Genomic DNA, 24,386 nt, shown 5'->3' with positions numbered 1-24,386 from the left:
TGGACCTTTTTAAGCGTTGAAATTTATGATGTTTGTTCTTCATAGACTGTTCAGAATTGTGTGTGCAAAACTCCAGCTATAATAAGTATGAAAATGCATTATGGCTTGTTTATGTTGCACAATTTCATGGCTAACAGAAATGAAGATTAATTCATAACTTGGAAGGATGCATAGCATCAACAATGAAACTGGGAGAGAGGGAGAGGGGGAATATGTCCTTATTACCACTTGAAGCTAGGTTTCCTCAATCATATTTCTGCTGAACTGTCCACATCTAAAGAGAGCACATTCCTTAAATAACACAAATACTTACCGCCAACCTTCTCACGCTGGCACTAAGCTCTGCTTGGTCTTTGAAGTTACTTCTTTGGATTTTACTTAAAGATTTTTCTTTCTCGGATAGCCATGATTTAAACAAACACTGTGGAAAGACAGCAAAGAGTTAAACTACCAAAGCACATACCTTGCATACAGGTACCGTGCTAGAGGGGAGCTAGTGCTATAAATGAGGGGCTCTGTAGCCCTAGATATCTCTTGTGTGTGTGGAAGGGCCAAATCTGTGATCTTTTTCCTCTATGCTGCTCTCCGCCCTGGCCTCTATGTTGAATCTCATCCGAGAGCGGAAGCAACACACTAGATCAGGTAGGGAAGTGTGGAATATGACAATCTAACCATGAAAACGGGAGGGGGCATGGAGGCACCTACACAGATTCTGTGCCTGGGAGTGCAGGACCAGCCCTGCAAGAGTTAACAAGCTGCTGCCTGCCTTCCTACTCTGAACAGGGCACAACCAGCTAGGGAAGATAAAAAAGAAACGAACAGGCGCACGAACCAGAGACCACACCTATTTTGTAACACTTTCCACAGCAGTGTTCTAAATGTCGGTCTGGGTGGCCGCTGTTCGCATGAACGACCAAGAGGTGGTGGCCATCTTGTTCCCGCGAACGCAGGCAGCAGCGTTTTGGTCATCGAGTTCATGGAACTGTTTTCAGACACTGAAACTCCCGAACTCCGCTAGACTACCAGGATCGCCTGCGTTCGGTTCTACACAACTTAGAAGGGCACTGTTGGGTGGAAACGTTCCCACGAACAAGGTGAACAAGCTCCAGGGTAAGAACATTGACTACGTTTGGTAGTTTGTTCAGTTTTTAAACTAGCGTACTAGACCGACCGCAAGCTCTGATTCTCTGGAACTTTTTTTGGCATGGGACCATGCGTGCAGTCAGTCAAATTATGACTTCCAGGAAATTCCTGAACCCCTGAACCGATCTGGGTGATTTTTGGATATGTTGTAACTTTTGTGGGTGTTTTGTAAAAATTAATGTTTTCTGTGCCTGGAGATAATTGAGTTTATTTCAGTTCCTGACTCAATTATCTCCCAGGCACAGAGGAGGGATTATCTTGTTTTATGTGGGAGTGTCCTGGACCTGAAAGCCAATGTAATTGTGTGTGTATGTTTTTACTGTAGTCTACTCTCAGGTCCAGGAGGGAGTGCCCCTTGCATTGGGCACTTGCATGAGGAACCTCATATAAGGCCAGTTGTGGCTGCCAATAAATGAATTCCTGCTTACCCTCAAAATAGAGTCATCTCATGTGTGAGGGGGAACGGTTGTATCACTCTGGGGATTGCTATATCACTATACTCCCCTGGGATTATAATCACTTGCTCTTTTAAGAGCATATTGCTACACTCTCTTGGAGGAGAGGTCTACCCACTGGAAGCTGGATCCTTGTCTTGGGTCCAGGGTGGGTGGAGGACAGCGAGACCCCAACCAAGCTGTAACGCTGGAAGAGGGGACTACAGTGCTGATAGTGTCTGGTGCGGTGTTTGTGGTACTCGATAAGTACTAAGGAAGCAGCGATTGGCGGAGGCACCCAGTCAGGGTGCCAGGTGGTCCGTCACAATATTTAAAAAAATTTTTTAGAAAGAGAGAGAGAGAGTGGGTGTGCCTTTGTCTTTATGTATGTCTCCGTAAGTGCTCTGTAAATAGAACTTTAATCACACAGAGGAGACGAATGCATGGTCTAGCAAATTATTAACAGAGCAGGAGATAAGGAATTCTAGATTAAACATACTTTGCAATTAAAGAACCTCGAATAACTAGGTTCCTTTTCAAGAAGTGTTTAGGAAGGCTGTGCAAGTCACATGCAGCAAAATGTGACTAGGACTGTATAAATAAAAGTGATTTAACTCCTAAATGGCAGAGAATTTAGCAGTGAGACTTGGTTTTGGTGCCTATAGCATCCTTTTAGGATAAAGATAATCAAAAGTGGAAGCCAGTTTTAAGGTTTCTCTCCTGCACATACCATTTGGATTTTAAAAAAAAATCTATAATTACAGATCTATCATCTGACATAATGCAATTTTGTCAGAATGTTACAGAAATTAGAAAAACTTTTTTTTTCTAAAACTTAAAGGACCACTATAGGCACCCAGACCACTTCATCTTAATGACGTTGTGCCAGGTCCCTCTAGGGTTAACCCTGCCTGCTGTAAACATAGCAGTTTCAGAGAAATTGCTGTTTACATATGGGTTAATCCAGCCTCTAGTGGCTGTCTCATTGACAGCCGCTAGAGGCGCTTCTCACTGTGATTTTCACAGTGAGAAGACGCCAGCGTCCATAGGAAAGCATTGAGAATGCTTTCCTATGGACTGACTTAATGCGTGCGTTTTTTGCCACGCATGCGCCTTCAGCCGATGACGTCCAAAGGAGGAGGAGAGTCCCCAGTGCCGAGGGAGCCCGGCGCTGGAGAAAGGTAAGTGTTTAACCCCTTCCTCCCCCTTCAGCCCGGCGGGAGGGGGGCCATGAGGGTGTGGGGGACCTTTTAATACTATAGTGCCAGGAAAACGAATTTGTTTTCCTGGCACTATAGTGGTCCTTTAAGTACTTTTTAAACCTCACTATGTTTTATATAATCACGCAATCTTTTTAATGTCACTGTGTATTGCGAAAGCTGCTGATGAGAACAAGCAGAAAAACATTCCACTGTAAGACATAATTATTTAATAAAAAAAGGGACACCCTAAGCACCATTAAATATCCCCAAAGCTCCCAGCATATCACAGCCATGCATGGTTGAACAGCTTTGGACTGATAAAGCAAAAAGTTCAACTTCCTTAGTATACAAGTGAAAAAGTAAGGAGTAAAGTCCTGTTTCTGGTCAGATTACTCAAAAAGGGCTTTGACACAAACATTGGGGGATTAATGCTCAAAAACCCACAGCACATTAACCACTATAATGAGCTGAGGTTGTTATGGTACTTAGTGTATCACTCTCATATATATTGAAAAAAAATACATTCTTGCTTTCATTCTACCAATATTCATTAAATAATGAGGTAATCACTAAAACAATACATCAACAAAACTTTAAATGTTGTAACAAAGCTTTTAATCTCAACAGCCTCCGAAGATAAAATTACATTATTATCAGACATGTTTCCTTAAGCGACATAGGCTAGCAAGATTTTTGCTATTATTTCCAATTTACACTTGAATTGAGATGAAGAATGCCTTGGATATTGAGGCAATGATGGATTTAGTTAACTGAGTATCAATCATCCTCATGTGGATTATTTGTGGCCTACTTTTCTACGTTCAAATCACAAATACATAATTTTGTGTCTGGGAGGTAAAGGTCACAATGTTACTTATTTGGTATTGTCCAATGCACCTCGCAATATATGGCACCTGTTATCAGTGTTTTGCCTGTACCTGTTCTTCCAATAATTGTTGCCACAAGATTAGAATTTTTTGCAAATTACTCCAGCGTTCCTCTGTCCAGCGGCAAACAGCTGCCCAGCGCTCTCCAAGTCTCTGTAGAAGAGAGAGTCGAACATTAAACTATGAAATGTTCATTTGCAATTGATTGATTCATTGATTTGATTTTTTTTGCATTTTCCTTCAACATTATATACCCACTGCTAATTCAAGGTCTCAGGTGACCTTCCTTTGTTTATTATTTTAGCATTAAAATTAAATCACTAAATCTGCCCTTGAATTTATTTTAGTTTTAAAAATATATATTTGCAAACATTACCGATAGCCTGGTAAGCAAATTAGAGTATCTATTTATCTATCACTTTATTTATGTCTGCTATCTCTCTCTCTCTCTATTTGTCATCTATTATCTCTCTTAAATTATTTCTGTTATCTATCTTCTTCCTATCTGTAAACGTATCTATGTGTTCATCTTTGAGAAGCAATATATCTATTTATTTCAAACAATGCATTGTAAAACAAAGGAAATATAATCAAACATTAATGAAATAAAAAGTAACAAAAACATGTAATGTCTTTAAAAAAAGTAATCACATTGTGAGGCCACCCATAGGATGGGGACAAGCTGAAAAGAGGAAAAAGCAGAAGAGGACCAAAAAGCACTGGGTGTAAACAAAGTACTTAAATATTTAAATCTTACAAAGTGCAATGCAATGATATACTTACCATGGATGTAGTCAAATCTGTGGTTTACCCCATAAAGATCCCAATACATACAGCTCATGAATTTTGCCAAGCCAATGTTTATACAAAATATTTGCTAGTTTGTTTTTCCAAAGGAAAGAAAATTCAGCTTTAGAAAACGATTTATCTTTTTTTTTTTTTTTTAACTATATGTTTCTTACATCTGCATATAAGCCCTATATTTTACAATATTTTTCGCTCCATTTGGCAAATAAATTTCATAATGGTTTACTCAAAATTGTCATTCTAGAGATGTTTCATTTTGTTTCATCTAGAGATGTTTCATTTTATTTGAAACTCAAATTGTGATTTCTGCATGCAGATAGCTGTCAAATGAAATACATGTGGAAAGAAGGAAACAATTATTTGAAGAAATGAGCTAGAGCTTCATTCTGTGTCAAATCCAATTTAAGAAAGCAAGTGGTTATCAAAGTAAAATAAAATATAAAATGCCAAGTAACAGCTCATGAAGGTTCACCTAAAACAAACATAATACAAGTGTTTATTTTGGGGGGAAATAAGCAATATGTACAAAAATAATTATGAAGGAGCTGATGAATATCACATACTACCAAAGTCTTTTTAAAAAAAAAAAAAAAAAAAAACACTGTATTTATTTTTAAAAGCCCAGAGATGTTGTCTCCTTGTACTCTATGCAAAAGTACAAATATAAAAATAGTTGTTTTTTTAAAGTGATTTAGTTGTTATTACAAAGCATTTAAAAATGAAGATTAATGAAGATTTTTGATTATTTATGTTATTTTTTTTTATATATATTCTTTATTTTTGCGTGCAGTTATTGGCAGTACAGCTTGCGAAGCCAAAACAGCTACAGCAAGTGGTTTAATTTACACAAACATGGGGCATATTGCATGCACAATTTTAAACTTATATCAGACTCTTTCAAGGCACAACATTACAACATTATACAAGGTCAGACTATCTAAGAGATGCGAGGAGGTGGTAATGGTTACCTTCTAATTCAAGATTTTTAGGACGTCATGCTTATTTGAGACTAAGGGAATTAGTACATACGGTGTGAGCTCTGAGCCAAGTGGCTCGAGTTATGGGTTATGTGCTCGCTGGTGTATGTATACGGGTTAAGAGCCCCTGACCAAGGGGGTCACGGGGGGGGGGGGGGTGAGAGTATAATCCACTATGTACTGTGGTCTCTGTATTCGCCGTCTAGGCCGGCGTGTTCATGTATTAGATCTGTACCCAAGGGGCAAAGATTGATCAGCATCTGAAGACATATAACAAAATATTCAAATAAAGTGAAATTGAAATTATAACATTGTGTGAACAGTAGTGTATTCAGTTTGTCATTCGGGGTTGTCCGTTCCTTGCTTGTTCGTCGATCTTGGAACGAATGGTGTTATGGAGGCAGGGTTCCATGTTGCCGCCGTTGCTCCCGAGGTGGAGGACAAGTTTGGGTGTGATAGTCCCAGGGTCTCCAGGAATGTTGATGCTTCAGCCATGGATGGCAAAGTGTGTACCGTCCCGCCTTGAGTCGCTGTCAGGGAGCCGTTCAATCCCCATCGGTAGGTCAGCCCTGCTGCTCGTAGCCGTGTCGTGACCGAGCTAAATGATTTGCGGTAAAGGAGCGTGGCCCGTGTTAAGTCCTGAAAGAAGGTAAGGTCCGCGTTTTCAAAGGTAAGGGGTGTTTTGCTTTTTAGTGCGGACATTACCTGGAGCTTGTCAGGCAGTGAGGTGCAACGGAGGATGACATCTCGCGCTGCGGTGGGCTGTAGGTGAGATGGGCTTGGGAGACGGTATACGCTGTTGATTGCTACCTTTTTGGCCGCTGCGTGCGACAGGATTGTGGCTAACATTCTTCTAATGTAGTGGGGTAGCTCCTCTGCTGTGATCTCTGTGGGGATTCCCCTGATCTTAATGTGGGTACATCTCTGGCGGTCTTCCAATGTGGTGAGCTTAAATGACATATATTGTTGCTGTGTTTGCAGTGTTTGTATAGATGTCTGCATTGAGGAAAGGTGAGATTGTACCTCTGTTATGGATTTTTCATTGGTTCCGACTCTCTCCGATACCGCCCGGACCTCCCTTTTGAGGATGGCCGAATCAACCGCAAGTATCTTATGTATTTCGGCTAGGAGGAGTTTTAAGTCCTTTTTTGTGGTAGGTGATGAGTCGTCGGGTGAGTCTTGTGGCTCAGACTGCGGTGGTGGTGAGTGTTGTGAGCCTTCGGGCCTGTTTTGTTGCGGTGCAAAGGCCTGCTCCCCGTCGGGGCTGTCGCTTGCGGTATAGGGCCTAGATTGCATTGGCCTTTGGAACATGGCACCTATATCTCTTCCGTCCGCTGGGGTGTGTGTCTTTTGGGAGCGCCTACCCATGCTCTGTATATTATGTGGTGTGGCCGGCAGCGTTTGGGTGTAGGGCTGCTCCGCACTAGTCGTTGCGATGCCTTCCAGGAGACTCCCCAGGCCTTGTAGCGTGTTGTAGGCCCCGGTTCTGGGTTTCCGTCGGGCCAACTTGGGTGGTTGGAAAAAGGGCATCTATCGCTGCAGCTTGCTCCCCTGACCCCGGCTGTGTTTGTGTGATGGCCGGATTGGGCTCAGGTTCGTAGATATCTTCTAGATTTAGTTCAGATTGTAGGGAGCTTGGAAAAATGGCGTCTGGTCAGGACGGTTGATAAGCCCCGCCCCCGTTATTTTTATGACATAAATTTGTTACATAAATAATGTAAAGAAATATTATGGGGTCCAGTGGTTGCCCAACACACGCCATGGTAATTTCTACTGAGTCTACAGGGAAATCTAGTGCTAAATATTTCTATGTTTGAAAAGGTAAACCTCATCAGCAATAACATTTAAAAATGGTACTTAGATTGTATTAATCAGATACACTTTACAAAGGCTTTTACTCCAACAATTATTCCTATTAGATTATACTCCTCTTTACAATAAAATGTATTTACCTGTAACTGAGTTTCCAGTGCTATGGTGGCACCTTCTTCACTGTTTTCATCAACAATAACCACCATGTGTGTTAGAGAGTTCACCTTCACCTGCTCTGTCTCAAGGTCATTTTGCAATTTCTAGTAAAGGAATAAGAAGGAATACAGAGTTAAATAAAAGTTGAACAATAAGAGAAGGTCTTGTCATGGTGAGCATGTTAGATGTAGAAATCCACTCCTCTTTATCCTGTAACTGGACATCTCCATCTTAGTGCATTAGTGAAGCATGAATTAAACAATGTTTCCATTTCTTCTCTTTATTTGTAATTTTAACCCTGGATTTGCCTTGCTGAACTGGACTATGATGTGTTTTGCTAGATCTTTAATTTAATGGGACACTATAGGCAACTGGACCACTTAATCCCATTAAAGTTGTCTGGGTGCAGTGTCCCTCATGTGTGAGGATGTCCAGTTTTTTTAAAAGCTCCATAGGAAAGCATTGAGTCAGTGCTTTCCTATGGGGAAGGCCTAATTAGGTTCCTGCTGGATCGCGCTGATGTCGGAGGAGGAGGAGCACAACCCAGTGCCAAGGGACATCAGTGCTTCAATCTATAAGTGTTTAATAGTTTTTTTAGCACTTGACATGGCTGGGGAGGGGTTAGAGCAAGGATACTATAGTATTAGGAATAGAGCTTTGCATACCTAAAACTATAGTGTTCCTTTAAAGGGACACTGTAGGCACCCAGACCCATTTAGCTAATTGAAGTGGTCTGGGTGCTGTGACCCTTTTGCACTTAGTGCTCAATGTAAAACATTGCAATTCCAGAGAACTGCAATGTTTACATTGCAGCTCTAAGTCCGCCCACCTGTGAAGGTGAAGGGACCTATTAAACCTATAGTGCCAGGAAAATGGCTCTGTTTTCCTGGCACTATAGGATCCCTTTAAAGGACCACTCTAGGCACCCAGACGACTTCAGCTTAATGAAGTGGTCTGGGTGCCAGGTACCTCTAGGATTAACCCTTTTTTTTATAAACATAGCAGTTTCAGAGAAACTGCTATGTTTATAATGAGGGTTAATCCAGCCTCCAAATCCTCTAGTGGCTGTCTCATTGACAGCCGCTAGAGGCGCTTGCGTTCTTCTCACTGTGAAAATCACAGTGAGAGCACGCAAGCGTCCATAGGAAAGCATTGTAAATGCTTTCCTATGCGACCGGCTGAATGCGAGCGCGGCTCCTGCCGCGCATGCGCATTCAGCCGATGACGTCGCGATCAAGATGGAGAGGAGGAGGAAAGCTCCCCGCCCGGCGCTGGAAAAAGAGGTAAGTTTAACCCCTTCCTCTCTCCAGAGCCCGGCGGGAGGGGGTCCCTGAGGGTGGGGGCACCCTCAGGGTACTCTAGTGCCAGGAAAACGAGTATGTTTTCCTGGCACTAGAGTGGTCCTTTAACAACAAAGGCTATCACAAATTGCATTAGATTTTCAATTTTTTATACAAAAAATTGTGTCAATTCCAAAAATTTAGGTACAGCTACTCTTTAAAAATATAAAACAAAAGGGGTTTATTTATAAAGAGGAATTGGACTGAAGCAATCAACTAAATATTTGTTCAATTAGGAATGGACAGGTAGATATATCAAGGCAAAAAAAAAACTGTTTAAAAAGCAATCGCCATGGAAACCTATAGACTGTCTCTTAAAATTCAGCAGTTTGCACCCCAATGATTTACCTTACTAAATCTCTCACTATGAGTATATACTGCAAACTGTAGACCAGGGGTGCCACACAGGTAGATCTCCACATGTTGTAGAACTACAGTTCCCATGATGCTTTGCGTGCCTTTAAAATGCCTTTAGAATGACCAAGCTTATGGAAGCTGCATTTTTTAAAACATCTGGGCATCTACCTTTTCAGCACCCCTGTTGTAAACAATTGTCTAATAAAACTGATTTTAAGGTGCATCTAATAATAGATGTAGATAGATGTATAGTATAGAGTAGAACAAAACAAATAGAACACAGAAAAACTTTCACAACTCATTTCTCAGCTCTCATCAACTCACTGCTTATAGATTAAACGTCATTAATTCAACTTGTGGACAAAGTAAGGTGTATATCAGTGGAGGTCTTGGAAGAGAAGCAGGAGGGCTGCTACCCATCTAGCATGCATGGGTTGTTGGACGCAGCCTCACACCATTCGTTTACAGACTAAAAATAGAGGTGCGTTAAGATGTCTTCTGTCCCAGTCCTGCAGGAGTGAAGCAACAGGCAGAAATTGTGCAGGGTCTCTGCTGTCTCAGCAGTATGTGGGTTTCTCCAGAATTTGTTTTCTTATTTTTTTTAGATTTCACTCAGTATGCATAAATCCCCTGGCAGACCATGAAGGGTTAGTTTGCACATTCATCATAGAATTTTGGACCCAAGAATGGAAACTCCAATATTGTAACAATTCTTCCATCTAGCCTTCATTGTATAAAACTGCTTTGTATGGCATCTCACAAATGGGCCTTTTTAAATATAATTGTGAGAAGGAAATTTAGCAACTTAAACCATGAAAGCTGGGGTTAAAAGGCATGGCAGATTTATAGTTTTCCCTCCTTCTGATGATCTTCTCACAAACTCAATCTACTTGACTTGACACAAAATAATTTTAAATTAGACCATCTGGGAACACTGCTTAAACCTGGACAATGGCAGGATTACTAAACCTGGAATTTTCCTAAATTAAATTGTTATGGAAAAACTGAGGCAAAAACAGATTTTGGAAAAATTCCCCAACTCAATCAGAGACATAACGGACTATTTTTGCCATTCAAATTTAATTTGCAAAAATGTGTCGTTTGGGGCTAACAAGTGTCCGGGGAGTGTATCGGCTGGTGTAATGTGTGTGGTGTGTTTTCTGGTTGTAAAGTGTATGTGCTGGCTGTATCTAATGCATGTGGTGTGTGTGGTGTGTGCTGACTGTATGGAATATGTGTCTGTGGTTTGTGCTGGCTATATGTAATGTGTGAGTGGTGTGTGGCTATATGTGGTATAGTGTGGTCTTTGGCTATATGTAATTTGTTTGCTGGCTGTAGTGTGTGTGTTGTGTGGGCTGGCTGCATGTAATTTGTGTCTGTGATGTGTGCTGACTGTATGTAATATGTGTCTGTGGTTTGTGCTGGCTATATGTAATGTGTGGGTGGTGTGTGGCTATATGTAGTATAGTGTGGTCTTTGGCTATATGTAATTTGTTTGCTGGCTGTAGTGTGTGTGTTGTGTGTGCTGGCCGCATGTAATTTGTGTCTGTGATGTGTGCTGACTGTATGTAATGTGTGTGGTGTGTTGTGGTTTGTATATAATGTGTGTCTGTGGTGTGTGCCCACTGTATGTAATGTGTGTGGTTTGTATATAATGTGTATCTGTGGTGTGTGCCCACAGTATGTAATGTGTGTGGTGTGTGCCAGCTGTAATAAATTTAAGGCCAAAGTAGACAAACTGGAAAATTTCTCATAGCCAGCTATGCTTACAGTTAGACGTTAAAGGTGACACTATAGTCACCAAAAACAACTTTAGCATAAAGAAGCACTTTTGGTGTATAGATCATGTCCTTGCAGTCTCATTGCTAAATTCTCTGCCAATTAGGAGTTAATTCACTTTTTTGCAGCCCTAGTGATGCCTCCCTGCATGTGACTTACACAGCCTTCCTAAACAATTAATGTAAAGAGATGTTTTGTTTTTTTAAATTTGAGTTTTATTTGGATTTGTACATAGGTACACATCTTATTCAATATATGTAAATAAAGGTAAATAAAAATAAGACAAAGATAGACTTTGACAATAGTATGGCGTGACAGGCGCTCTTAGGTAGACTATTGTGACCAATTAGTGAGTGGTGACTAGAGTGGTACTCGTATATCGTATCTGTACAACCAAGTCGTATGGTAACCGAAGTGTTAACTATAATACACTAAATCAAATAAAGCAGAACTAGTGCATCTTAGGTGTTCAACAGGAACTGGTGTCTTGGCTCTAGACATATGTCACCGGATCATTCAGGTTACAGCTCCTTAAACTTGCATTGCTGCCGTTGTAGTTAGCATCACTGGCAGTTTAAGTTGTCGCAGGAATGCCTCTGTGTCTCCAGAGGAGGTCAGGGTCAGAGTGGTATCTCCATGCTGGACAATTAATAAGCCGTCTCCTCCCCAGCGGTATTTCACAGAATGCCTCCATAAGTGGCCAGCTATGGGAGCCAGCAGCCTTCTTTCCAGTAGAATGGAGAATGGTAAATCGCTGTATATGGCTATATTGAATGTTCCCCAAGACTCGGGAGCGGGTCAGGACGGCAGAACGTGCCGCGACATCCTTGGTGACCACAATCATGTCTCTGGCCACTCCCGTACTCTGCATGCTGCGGTTAGTAACATGGGGTCAGTTCCCCCCTTGAGGCCCATTATGGTGATTAGCCTCTGGAAAAAAGGGCAGCAATGCCTCTTCCCCTATCTTCTCTAGGATACCGCGGATATTCCATCCCAGAGATTGTGCGGTTAAGCCTCTGCATCTGCTGGGTTAGGCCCTCTACCTGGCTTTTTGTGGAGTGCAGCATGGTGTCCCGGGTGCTCTCCCCGGTCTCCACCGCTTGTACCTTCTGGCGGAGGATATCCATCTCCTTCTAAGTTTCTTTCAGGCCGGCTTTCCACACCCTACGCAGGTCTGATAGAAGCCTCCTAATATCTCCTTTCGTTGAAGGAGAGGAGTCCTCATCTGACTCTGCCTCTTGGGAGTCCTCTCCCGGTCCCGGAGAGGTGAGTATTTCCTCTTCTTCATATGACTCTACTGAGGCTTCTTCTGGCACCATCTTAGGAGGCGGCGGCGGGGTAGGCGAATGAGAGCCTTAAATCAGGCATTCTTGGGCTCTCCAAGCCTCAGAACCTTTGATTCTTGCGCCCCGTATTGTTATCTGGTGGGGGAAAAGTATATTTTTCTGGTATGGAGTTTAAAAGAGACGTGTCAATTTTCGTCTCGCCCCCCCCCCCCCCCCCAAAAAAAAAGCTTGCTAGACCCTGTAGGAGCCTCCTGTATTTAATGCTAGTTCAATTTTCAGAGCACACGCAGGCTGTGTCAGTCACAGGTAGGGGATGTGTAGCTAGGGCTGCATAATCAGAAACAAAATTGATTTACCTCCTAAATGGCAGAGAATTGAGCAGTAAGACGTCAGAGACATGATAAATACAGTACAACTGCTTCAGTAAGCTAAATTTGTTTTTGGTGACTATAGTGTTCCTTTGAGTACATTTAGGATGTACTTAAGGTTAAGATCTAAAGCCTGTCTATGTGTGTGTCGTTTTCAATTAAAACAAGTGAAATTTGACAAATCAAGTGTAAGGAAACTTTATCAGACAATTCCAGATGGGGGTGAGTGAAACTTTTATGAAGTCCCAATGGAGTGGTTATGGTAATTAATTTGAAAGTGTACCTTTTTTAATGTACCTGATTAATGATAAATGGTAGGTGGTGGTTGGCACCTTGGGCGTGAATAGCGTACAGATGTTAAACTAAGTGCTGGCCATCAAAAACCTATCTATATTTTGTATCTGCAAAAAATGTAGTGGCTGTTGGTGTTAAGAATTCTTAACAGCTGCTTTTTAATGACAAACCTGGAAACAAACTCAATAGTGTGTTGAACAGAGCAAAGTATTAAATAAATGCAAAATATGCATACCTTGTGTTCTTCAATTTGCTTTTTAAATGCTTCAAAATCTTCCCCAAATGACAACATATCCATGTTCTGAATCCGTTTTTCTGTGGCAGTTAACCAGTCTGACAGCTGATCCAGTTGTTTCCTTTGCAATTCCATCAACACTTCATGGAGACTTCCAGGGAAGAAAATGAAATAAACAAGTCAAATAATACAAATACGATTTTCAAAGTCTATCAAACATGTCTGTGCAAAATGATACAGTGACAATGCCGTGGATTCTGACAATAAACACGTGCCTAAATAAAGCAGGGTAAAAAAGTTCCTAAAAACAAAGTGAGTGCCTACATTTAAACATATTTGGACAAATTACTGAATTTAAATATAGCTTGTATTTTGTGCATATTTTATATGGGAGATTAATAACTATTTGAAGGAGCTGGAGAACTGATGTTTAATATAAGTATATGTTTGCAGTTGGGTGTATTGTTAATTGGTTTGTAAACCGATTCACTTTGCTTCCTTTTACTTTTTCATATGGAGTATAAATTAGAAAGCCACTATACGTTGAGTCCTTTTTGCCCCATTTTGTATTTAATTTTTAAAAATTGTACACACTCTAGAACGGGACTGTTTTTTTCTCACAAGGTCATCTCCCAACATAGATTTCACTAGAATGAAAGGGCTGTATTAAAATTGTGGAAGCTGAAAATAGAATCTTCCACTCAGGAGCATAGCTCTCAATAATCTAGAAAGGACCACAATATACTTGCCTGCTGCCGGCAGGGTCATATAACACACCCCAGAAAAAGTGCTCTACTTGTCAAACTCACCGGGCCTGTCTGATCATGCTCTCAACACGGAGTGATTCCCAGCGATTGTTCAGTAACGTCATCTGCTCTTGGATCTCATATTCTTCTTCAACAGACAGGTCACCCTTAGCAATCAGCTGGTTTCCGGCTTGCAGGACATTACCCACACTGCTTTGATGTGCTGTGAGTTCCATCATAAAAGCCTGGGTATAAAAATTTCATGAAATTTATATTTATAAGAAAGAAGCTCTGTTATGTTACATTTCCATTATAAAAAGGTTTACAACAATCTTCAGATAGGCACATGTTACTGTTATCCAATCAACTGACAGTAAATTGTAACTTTCACCTGTAGATGGGCCATATTTCTGAGTTGGAGTGGGGATGGGACATACTGGTATTACATCGATTTTTAAATCCTTCCAGATAAAATGAAAGGCATTACAGATTTTAAAATGACCACTCAGAAAGTATGTGCATTTTTAAATAAAGTTCTATATAATTGTGCAGAGAACTTCGCTGATAATAGAGGCTTAAGGATTATTGGGAAGCACTTACGGTTTCAGACTGAGCCTAAATATGGACTCGTCTTACTGACTGTTGGTACTCTACAATACGTATTATATGTAAAAAGGAATGCAGAAAAAAAAAATACAAATACCAGCACTTCCTTTCATTATCCTTGAATTCTTGACCAGATTGCATCACATGAGGAAATGGTCTGGTTAGTGAATTTACAAATATTATGGTACATGTAGACTAAAGAATTACCTTTTATTCTACCAGCATGCAAGTCATATGGCAACACTTAGCGTGCATGATGAATAAATACCAAAAACAAATAAAGCACACTGCGTTCTATTTGATTTATTTTAATATGGCTAACAGATTGAGCGTTACTAATTGTCTTAAAGAGAAACTATATTGTTGAAAATGGCATTGTTTTATATTAAACATTAAAAATGCCCAAAAGATACAAGGCACATGCATTTAAATTTTTTAATGAATCCTTGCACTGTTGTCAATTTGCAATACGCTGTACATTGTAATTGTAACATTGTAAGTGTTCGATGTGGACTTAATTTGAAAGCACATCTCATGCAATTTGTCACAAGTGCCAAGAATCATAGAAACATACATAATATGCAAAAGGAAGTATTGAAGACAAAGAGTAGTCTTCTATCTTAGTCTTCTATCTTTTCAAACACTGTGTTGTTTAGAAATTCTAAATATGCGCATTAATAAATATATACATTTATATAATTTTAAATATGCAGAAAAACATTCTACAATTGTTAAATTTAGCAATTATCATAGCTGTTATTGGGGGGCTGGGAGGGATACAGTCAGTGCTTTGGTATGAGGCCCACTTAAACAACTGGGATTAGAAAAATGGCATTAACAGTAGGTAATCTAGTTGGCAAAGTATTTTCACCAAACATCTCCCAGAGTCAATTTTTTGGTGGTCTTGTGGTCATGTCTTTAATATTAGCTCAACCCAATTCATCCCATAAACCACTGTTTTTAGCCTTAGTTCAGATATCCATACATGCCCAAATTATCCCAATTTTGTATATTTTTTTTTTAATTTTGTTTATTTATTATGCAGGTTGCACCTGCAGTCAGTTTTGAGTGTTCACAGTTCTCTAGAATGGTACTAGATTACAGCTATGTTGTTATAAGAAAACTGGATGTAGATGTGTTAAACCAAGTACTAGTTTTTGTCACAGCTATATGCGTAAACGTTGCACCCAGTTCCTGAACATGTTTCCTCCTCCCTAAATGTAAATTAGAAATGTTTAATTCTACACATTCCTACAGCCAATAAAACCAATGTAGCAAAAACAAACACACCAATATGGCTCACAGACACAGTGCCAATCTACCTAAATTTTGTAAGATGTGGGGATACATTTCATTATGGCTCTACTTGAGAACTAATCCACAGCCCTATGGGCCATCAGTCCATCTCTCCCCCTTTCTCCTCTACCTCTTTTCTCTTCCTATTGTCTTTTCTTCCTTCCTCTCTTAGTCTGTCCTAAATGTTGTTCTCTTCTCAGAATGTCTGTTTATTAAACAGAAACAAATTGTTGTATGCAGCACTAACACTTGGTATGTAAACTTGATCGTAATGTACACTTCCATTTTAATTTTAATTATTTTGCTTTGTACTGTGTATGCCAGTGCAAATTCAGTTTTTTTAATAAAGATGATACATCGAAAAAAAAGTTCCACCCAAAACCTGCCTCTGTCCTCTCCACGTTAACTTTTGTCTTACATTTTTACAATTCTATTTAAGTATGAATTCTTTACAGACAGTTTTATAAGTGTGAAACAAATTTATAATTGTCCAGAAGTGTAAAGCTCTCAAGAAGTGTAAGCCCTAAGACTAAGTATGTTTTTTAGTTCTACAGTGTCAAAAGTGACATGGCAGATATCACAATAAAAAGCAACTCTTGAAATGAAAGTTAGAATCCTATGTAGATTATTCTCTTAGTTAGTGCAATATATGTCAAATTTGTCAAATTTACCTCGTGAGTACTAAACTGTTGTTTAACTTCCTCCACATCATCAGATATTTCCCCTTGGTCTTCAAATGTGTCTTCTGCTAAAAGAAGCCAAGTTAGGACGTCTTCAAGGGCCACTTGGTAGCTGTCCAGATCCATCTCTACTTCTGTTACAGTACTTGGTGTCTCTGGTCCTGAATCTTCACACTGTTCATTGGAAGTCTACAGAGAAGATACATATCCATCAAATAACAGAAAGAAATGCTGCAGTCATAAAACTAGATGCCACCAGTCTGAGCTTTCTTCTCGGCCTGAACCCTTCAGTCAGGATCATATGTGTTTTCTCAAATCAAAACACCACATAGTCTCAATATAGCATGTTGAACAATATTATTGGAGATAAGCTGCATAAAACAAGGCATGCTGGGAAAGCTTGAACTCTTAGCTTTGTGCAGTTCTTTAATTATTATTTTCATTCATACTCTGAGGCTTTCTGGCTTGGATAAAACAAAAGTCAAAAACAATGAAAAGAAAAACTAGACTACAGTCATCTGACAGTTTTATAGCAACCTGCACTGACATACAGAACCATTCAGAAATTCAATAGAAAATTAAGTTGACTAAAATAAATTATTAAATGTGGGTCATAATCATCATTTAATGTCCTAATGATAGTTAAATATATAATAAAAAAAGAAGAAAAGGCATTACCCTTTCACTGTTGTCACACAGTGGTTTCATAAAATGAAGACTGCATTAAAGGACAGGCAGGTCTAACCGAGCATTGGGGAAGGGGATTGATCAAGGCAATGCAGGTGCTCTTCTGGCTGCAAGGTGCCAAATGTTAAATTTTGAGACTCGTACTATTTCCAATTGATTGGTCTTTACTTTGCTCTTTGCCCCAGAATAGCACCTGTTATGCCTTGATAAGTCTCCCACTTGGTTTTTAATGTTACGTGACGTTGGCAGATTTGTCAGACAGCAAACAGTATTTTACTACTAACACAAAGATAAAGCACCGCGCTTACAGCAGCAGTAGCTTAGTATCCAGCAGCTGAAAATACATAGTAAAAACAAAGAGAACGTTACCTGCGCTCTGGCCTAAATCCCCATGTGCATTTAAACAAAATGGAGGCTCTTTAGTTTTATTCCAATGGCCATTTGAATATATAAGCTCACCAGCCACGTCAAGGCAAGCCTCAAAAGGTGAGTTCCTACACTAGCCATTAGATATGCTGATATCAGCCAAGAATCTCCAATAAGACAGGAAGGGGTACCTGCCTATACACCCATGGAGCGCAGAAACCAGAAGCCTACACCAGGTAATGCCCCAGAGCAGAGGGATATCGGAGCTATGCTCCAGCGGCACACTCCAGCCAAGATGGCGGCCGCCGAAAATCAAACTCCTCCAGGGGCTCCCCACACAGCTGCACCTCTCACACCTCAGACTCAGAGCCCACCGGAGGACATGTAGCAACAGCCCACAGCTTCAGCAGGTACTACTGAGCCTGCAACCAAACAGGACCTCCAAATCCTATACACAATGCTGCAGGATATTCAAAGCCTTCTCACTACCGACCTGCCCATTCTAAAAACGTCTATACAACAACTGACAGGCAGAATAGAGACAAATGAAATGGGTATTAAAGAGCTCCGCCAAGACACCTCTACCATGCAAGCATCTATACTCCACCTACAAGCAGCCCAACAGGCGCTCTCACTACAAGTAGCGGCGCAGGAAGACAGATACCGCCGCAACCACATAAAGATAAGGGGCATACCGACCACCGTCTCCTGGAGGAACTACCACATTATGTGAGAAGGCTGCTGGCCTCGTTGCTGCCACCCGCCACCGCGAAAAAAATCACCATTGCTGGACTATACCGCCTACCGACGCCCATCACAACCACTTCTACAATGCCCAGCGACGTCATACTCCGCTGTGCACTGCCACAAGATAAGGGGCAAATAATGACAGCGGTAAGGAATAAGACCCCACTTGCATTTGAAGACGCGCAACTGTCCTTCTACCAGGACTTACCCAAAGCCACACTTCAATGGCGAAAATCCATGAACCCGGTCACCACCCGGCTGCGGGCAGCAGGAGTATCCTACAGGTGGGGAACGCCACGAACCCTCCTCGTCTCACACAAAGGGACCGTACAAAAACTGAGCACTGGGAATGATATTCCTGCATTCCTCGCAACACTGGACATACCGAATGAGACGACAGCACCAGCAGGATTAAACCGCGCCCACGGATGGGACCCATCCAGTGTGGTACCATTTGTACCAAGGACTGCAGCCGACCATCCACCTGGCACCTGACTGGCAGGGAAGCCACCAGCTCCAACCCAAACCTATTGGAGAGACTCACCGATCCAGCAGCCTTAGGCTGCAAAGTTGTTCAGTTGTAACATTTTGATTTTGGTTTACAGTTGTTGCCTTATTTTTTCGTTTATTAACGTAGACTCACTCATACGAGGACACAAACACTGACCTGGGTCTCCTGGGAATAGAGAGACCAGGCTCACTATATCATGACCAGGCACCCTCGAAGCAGTATCACATAAGGCCCTAGTCCGGTTCCATAAAGCCACGCATAACTCGCTACTTCACCGCAAACACCCCCCCCCCCGCTACCCCCTTGGTTAGGGGCAATACCTCCACCGCACGGCTAAGCCATGCACGAAGGTAGCCAAAGGTAGTCACCCCTACCACAATATCGGCACCCAAGTGCAGGAAACCACACGATTTAACCCTAGACCCGTGCATGTTTCCAATCTTGCTCACAATTGAGCGGACACGACCGACTTGTAAACCCCTACATTGCATTAGGAACATGCACCCCATGCACCACCCTCCCGGGGCTTGAACAGACAACACCAATATACCATGTACCATACTCGCTAATAGCCCACTAGGGACCCACCCATGATAAACATAAACAAAAAATGTGCATAATCACGATCACTGTATATGTGTAACACGTATAATATCATACTGTTTACTTTGCTAAAAATGTCAATTATACATCTCTGTAATGCAATGCACAACAAAAATAAAGAATTAAAAAAAAAAGACAGGAAGGGGTATTTTATAAAACCTTTCACATTTAACCCTTTATAGGGCTTCTACACATACAATAAACTTTGCTGGTATCAGACAAAGTGTAAACATCTCTAATGAGACAGTTTATTGTATGTGCAGAAGCTCTATAAAGGGTTAAATGTAAAAGGGTTTATAAAATACCCCTTTCTGTCTCACTTTGTCTGATATCAGCAAAGTTTATTGAATGTTTAGAAGCCCTATAAAGGGTTAAATGTGAAAGAGTTTATAAAATACCCCTTCCTGTCTCACTGGAGATTCTTGGCTGATATCAGCAAATCTAATGGCTAGTGTAGGAACTCACCTATTCAGGCTTGCCTTGACGTGGCTGGTGAGCTTATATATTTAAATGGCCATTGGAATAAAACTAAATAGCCTCCATTTTGTTTAAATGTACATGGGGATTTAGGCCAGAGCGCAGGTAACGTTCTCTTTGTTTTTACTAAGTATTTCACTACTAAATGAAGGCACGGACATCAACAAAATGCATAAACATACACTACTAATATTTGTGTGAGACATCTACAGAATGTATTTATTAAAAACAACCAGTTTTTATTTACAAACTTGATACAGTTAAAAGTCATTTCTGAACCATTCATAGATTTTAATAGTGTTAAATGTAAGGATTTTACTTCTCTAAGCAAATTCACAGTCTCACACATATGTTAGTTGTGTTTTTTATTTTTATTATTATTATTGATATTATTTATTTTATAGTATGTCCAAAAATATTTAATTGCTTATTTTTATTTGTTTCATTATGCTATTTCAGACAATTTATGCTATTATATAATTGTTCCTTCACATTAAATTCTACTTATAGGTCACTCTGAAGTGTGTAAGCTCATGCTTTCAATCAACAACATTAAAATGTGTCTGAAATTGACACAATGCAGTGTCAGTGTGGTGAGCAAGATGCTATAATACTGGCTCCTAGAGTGCCCTCATTTTATTTCAGTCATCTTAATATGGTTTCACATTGAGCAAGATGCTCATAGCCTACTAGCATTGTAACTATTACAATGGGTTAGTGTTTATGGTACTCAGAAAGTGTCTTTAAGGTCCTTGTAGAATAGATGGTGTCTGTACCCTCCTCTGCAATCTAGAATGACTAACAGGGTTATTTAATAAAGTGAGAATTCAAAGTGATTTTCAAATTTTAGGCTGGGTAGCAGTTAAAGGACCACTCTAGTGCCAGGAAAACATACTCGTTTTCCTGGCACTAGAGTGCCCTGAGGGTGCCCCCACCCTCAGGGACCCACTCCCGCCGGGCTCTGGGGGGAGGAAGGGGTTAAACTTACCTCTTTCTCCAGCGCCGGGCGGGGAGCTCTACTCCTCCTCCTCTTCTTCCTCGCGACGTCATCGGCTGAATGCGCATGCGCGGCAGGAGCCGCGCTCGCATTCAGCCGGTCGCATAGGAAAGCATTCATAATGCTTTCCTATGGACGCTTGCGTGCTCTCACTGTGATTTTCACAGTGAGAAGCACGCAAGCGCCTCTAGCGGCTGTCAGTGAGACAGCCACTAGAGGCTCTGGAGGCTGGCTTAACCCTCATTATAAACATAGCAGTTTCTCTGAAACTGCTATGTTTATAAAAAAAAGGGTAAAAGCTAGCTGGACCTGGCACCCAGACCACTTCATTAAGCTGAAGTGGTCTGGGTGCCTAGAGTGGTCCTTTAATGGCAGCTGTTTTGACCTTCAAAATGTGTAATTTTTAATTCTCAGTTTAGTACATAACCCTTTTTCTTTACTAAACGCTGAATTGTAGTGAACTGAAATTAAAGTCATAATTTGGGATAAATTATCCACTTAAACTACCATTATAAACTTAATGCTGTCATGATAGAAAGGTGTCAGAACACAAAATGCATCACAGTTTGCTGTGTGTGGGGCTGCGTAGATGCAGGCCAGTCAGTGTGCCCTTGATTTACCCCTATCCACTGCCAAAAGTGCCATCAATGTGGTTTTGAGCAGCAGAACTGGACCACAGAGCAATAGAAAAAGGTTGCCTGGCCTGATGAATCACGTTTTCTTTCTTTTAGATCAGAAGGGTCCATTTGTGGAAGAGGTGGCAACAGAATGCACATTGGGTCCTGGCATTCATGTGAATGCTACTTTGACACGTAGGATTTACCTAGCGCTCATTGGAGACCACATACACCCCTTCATGGGAATGGTGTTCACTGATGGCAGTGGTCTCTTTAAGCAGGATAATGCACCCTGCCACACAGCAAATATTGTTCAGGAATGGTTTAAGGAACATGACAAAGAGTTCAAGGTGTTGCCTTGGCCTCCAAATTCCCCAGATCTCAATCCAATTGAGCATCTGTAGCTTGTACTGGAACAACAAATACGATCCTTGGAGGGCCCACCTCACAACTTGCAGGAATTCAAGGATCGGCTGCTAATGTCTTGGTGCCAGATTTATTTATAAAATATTTTACCAGGAAAGATACATTGAGATTTCGCTCGTTTTCAAGTATGTCCTGGGTCCACAAATCATTGCATTGTTACAGTTAGTGCACAATAAAATACAAAAACAATATTAATATACGATATATACAAAATTTAACAAAGAACAGGTAGGAAATATATAATCATCCATGACAGGTGCATTCTGTTTTGAGGTATGTAGAGAGGGATCTCTTAAAGGACTTTAGGCTTAGGGAAGATTTTAAATTGTGCGGGAGGTTGATACCACAGGACATGTTCAAAGGTCTTTGGGGTACAAACCTCAACCCATCTGAGTTGTTCCAGCAGCACTGGGTGTTTTTATTGTTGTGGTTGATGTGTCGCTCAGAAGGTGTAACATGTTACAACTAATGGAATGTGAAGAAATAATTTAATTCTCCCTATAAAGGTGCTGTTTAAAGTGCCATACAACAGGGTTTTTGAAACAACCTATTTTTTTGGGGGACAAATGAAACAATCATGAGCTAACAATCAGCATATTTTCAGTGTGGAATGTAACATGTTTTTGAATGGTAATATTCAACAGAAGAGCATACACTGTGACTGTGTTCCATCAGTTGTGTTCACATTTAATCCAGTAAAAACGTATTCTTGAATACATCAGTATACGTTTGTGCTAAATTCACCAGGTGTACAGTTTTAACCAATCTCATCATTGTAAGTTGTGGAAAGAGACTGAGTAGCATCAAGCAAGTAAAGGGAAATAATTGGTGTGCAAGTGATCTCAATGATTTAATTCCCTTTACTCTAGAAAATAAAAAAAAGCATACTGTCTCATGAAGAACACAAGGGGCCATGAAAGTGCAAGGATTCAGATTGCAGAGGGCAAAATGCACACCTCCTGCTTCTCAAATATCAGATTGTCCAGAATCAGCTAATTACCGAAGGGAAAAACAGCAATTAATGGGTGGTCAAATGCTGCCCACTATGGAAACCACAGAAGAGTCAGTCTAAAATGGTACCTGGTTACCCAGATGTAAATAAGCACTATATAGGAGTAAATATATTTCAGACACTACATACAGAGAAAGCTAAGGGATGCTTGTGTTCTGTATAGTTCATTGGGAGTTCAAAGACTCAAGCCTGTTTTTTTGGGCTCCTTTCCTGAACAACGATTGGAAGATTTATCACCTACTTAGCTACTTAGTGCATATCACAGGGAAGAGTGATGCATAGTTTCACAGATTCTTCTGATTTCTATGGAGAATTTATGTCACAAGCAAATGATTACGTATTGCCACAAATCTTCAAATCCCATAAAAGCTAAATTATTAGTGTTACTATGGATGAAGGAGATATAAAGTAGGGAATTAGAAAGAAGTGTCACATTAGGGAAGGACAAAGCAAAGGACAAGGGAGACACAGCAAAAGATGGGGGCGTAGGAGAAGATGGGAGCTACAGAAGTGAATCAGAAAGACAAAAAAGCATGGGGAGTTGTCGGGGTAGAAAGCAGACAGGCTAAAATAAAACTGAAGAACAACACCACATAAAATTGGAACTTGGAGCTGACCGTCAAAGAATGGACTGAGAGGAGGTAGAAAAAGAGGTAGGAGAAGAAATGGTCAGATAAATATGATGACACAAAAAAGGGGGAACTGAATGTGAATGCAAACAAAATGCGGATTGCGCAGGGGGCTCGCTCTCAGGCTCTGAGGTTTCTTGCTGCAAGGCACCTCCCTGCAACTCCCACTGCGCTAGCAAACTGCTGATATGATGACATGCTTAAGCTGCAAGTGTGACAGAAGGGTTTGTAGTAAAGGGTTAACAGGAAGTAAAGACATGCAGTGGAAGTGGTGCAGCTGTGCATACGATGGTATGGTGGTGCAAGGGATCTTTAAACACATATGAACACAATATATCAGTTTAGTTTCATACATAATTGCTAAAACGTATTTCTGTGATAATACAAGATTGCAATTATTTCTATCAATACTTTTTTTTTTACTCCTGGGAAAACACAAGACTTAGTACATGCTGAAACAGATACACCTACCAAAATGTTTGTGTGCCAGAGATGTCTAAGCTTTCTGTAAATTATTTTTTAATGAAGCTCTTTATGGGCTTGTAAACATGGGCGGGGGGAGAGAATAATGGTGGTTTAAAGAGATGTTTCCATTACCAGGATGTTCACACTAGATAAAATGTGCATTCAGCAAATGTATCAAGTAGCTATCCAAGACCAATAAATCGTTTCAGTCTAAAAGTAGCATTTAGATCAGGATGAAACTTTAGGAATGCTGCATTTAAAGGGCTTTCACTAATGAAGGTTGCAATGACCACTCTTAAAGGGGAGACTATCAAAGAGTGAATGAGACAGAATTCCACATCAGCTACGGGGAGGCCACCTGCTAAAGCCTTCAGCTGCATCAGTGATGGGATGTGGGTTAATCTAGTTGGACAGAACAGCATACGTGAAATATACATTAAAAAG

The 24,386-nt window shown here is 40.7% G+C and overlaps 1 protein-coding gene across 1 annotated transcript in view; it reads right to left on the bottom strand.

Moving 5' to 3' along the window:
* UTRN (utrophin) overlaps positions 1 to 24,386 on the bottom strand; it is a 583,870-nt gene that overhangs the window by 492,038 nt on the left and 67,446 nt on the right. Inside the window, exons 9-14 of the mRNA XM_063443106.1 lie at positions 16,397 to 16,594; positions 13,887 to 14,068; positions 13,078 to 13,228; positions 7,403 to 7,522; positions 3,718 to 3,819; positions 314 to 421 (exon numbers count right to left, since the gene is read on the bottom strand). Coding sequence (XP_063299176.1) covers positions 314 to 421; positions 3,718 to 3,819; positions 7,403 to 7,522; positions 13,078 to 13,228; positions 13,887 to 14,068; positions 16,397 to 16,594 — 861 coding nt within the window. The remainder of the gene's footprint in view (positions 1 to 313; positions 422 to 3,717; positions 3,820 to 7,402; positions 7,523 to 13,077; positions 13,229 to 13,886; positions 14,069 to 16,396; positions 16,595 to 24,386) is intronic.

This window comes from Pelobates fuscus, chromosome 2, assembly GCF_036172605.1.
Source record: "Pelobates fuscus isolate aPelFus1 chromosome 2, aPelFus1.pri, whole genome shotgun sequence".
NCBI classification, from domain to species: domain Eukaryota; kingdom Metazoa; phylum Chordata; class Amphibia; order Anura; family Pelobatidae; genus Pelobates; species Pelobates fuscus.
The sequence above is the reverse complement of the archived record's forward strand: the minus strand, read 5'-3'. Positions and strand labels throughout refer to the sequence as shown.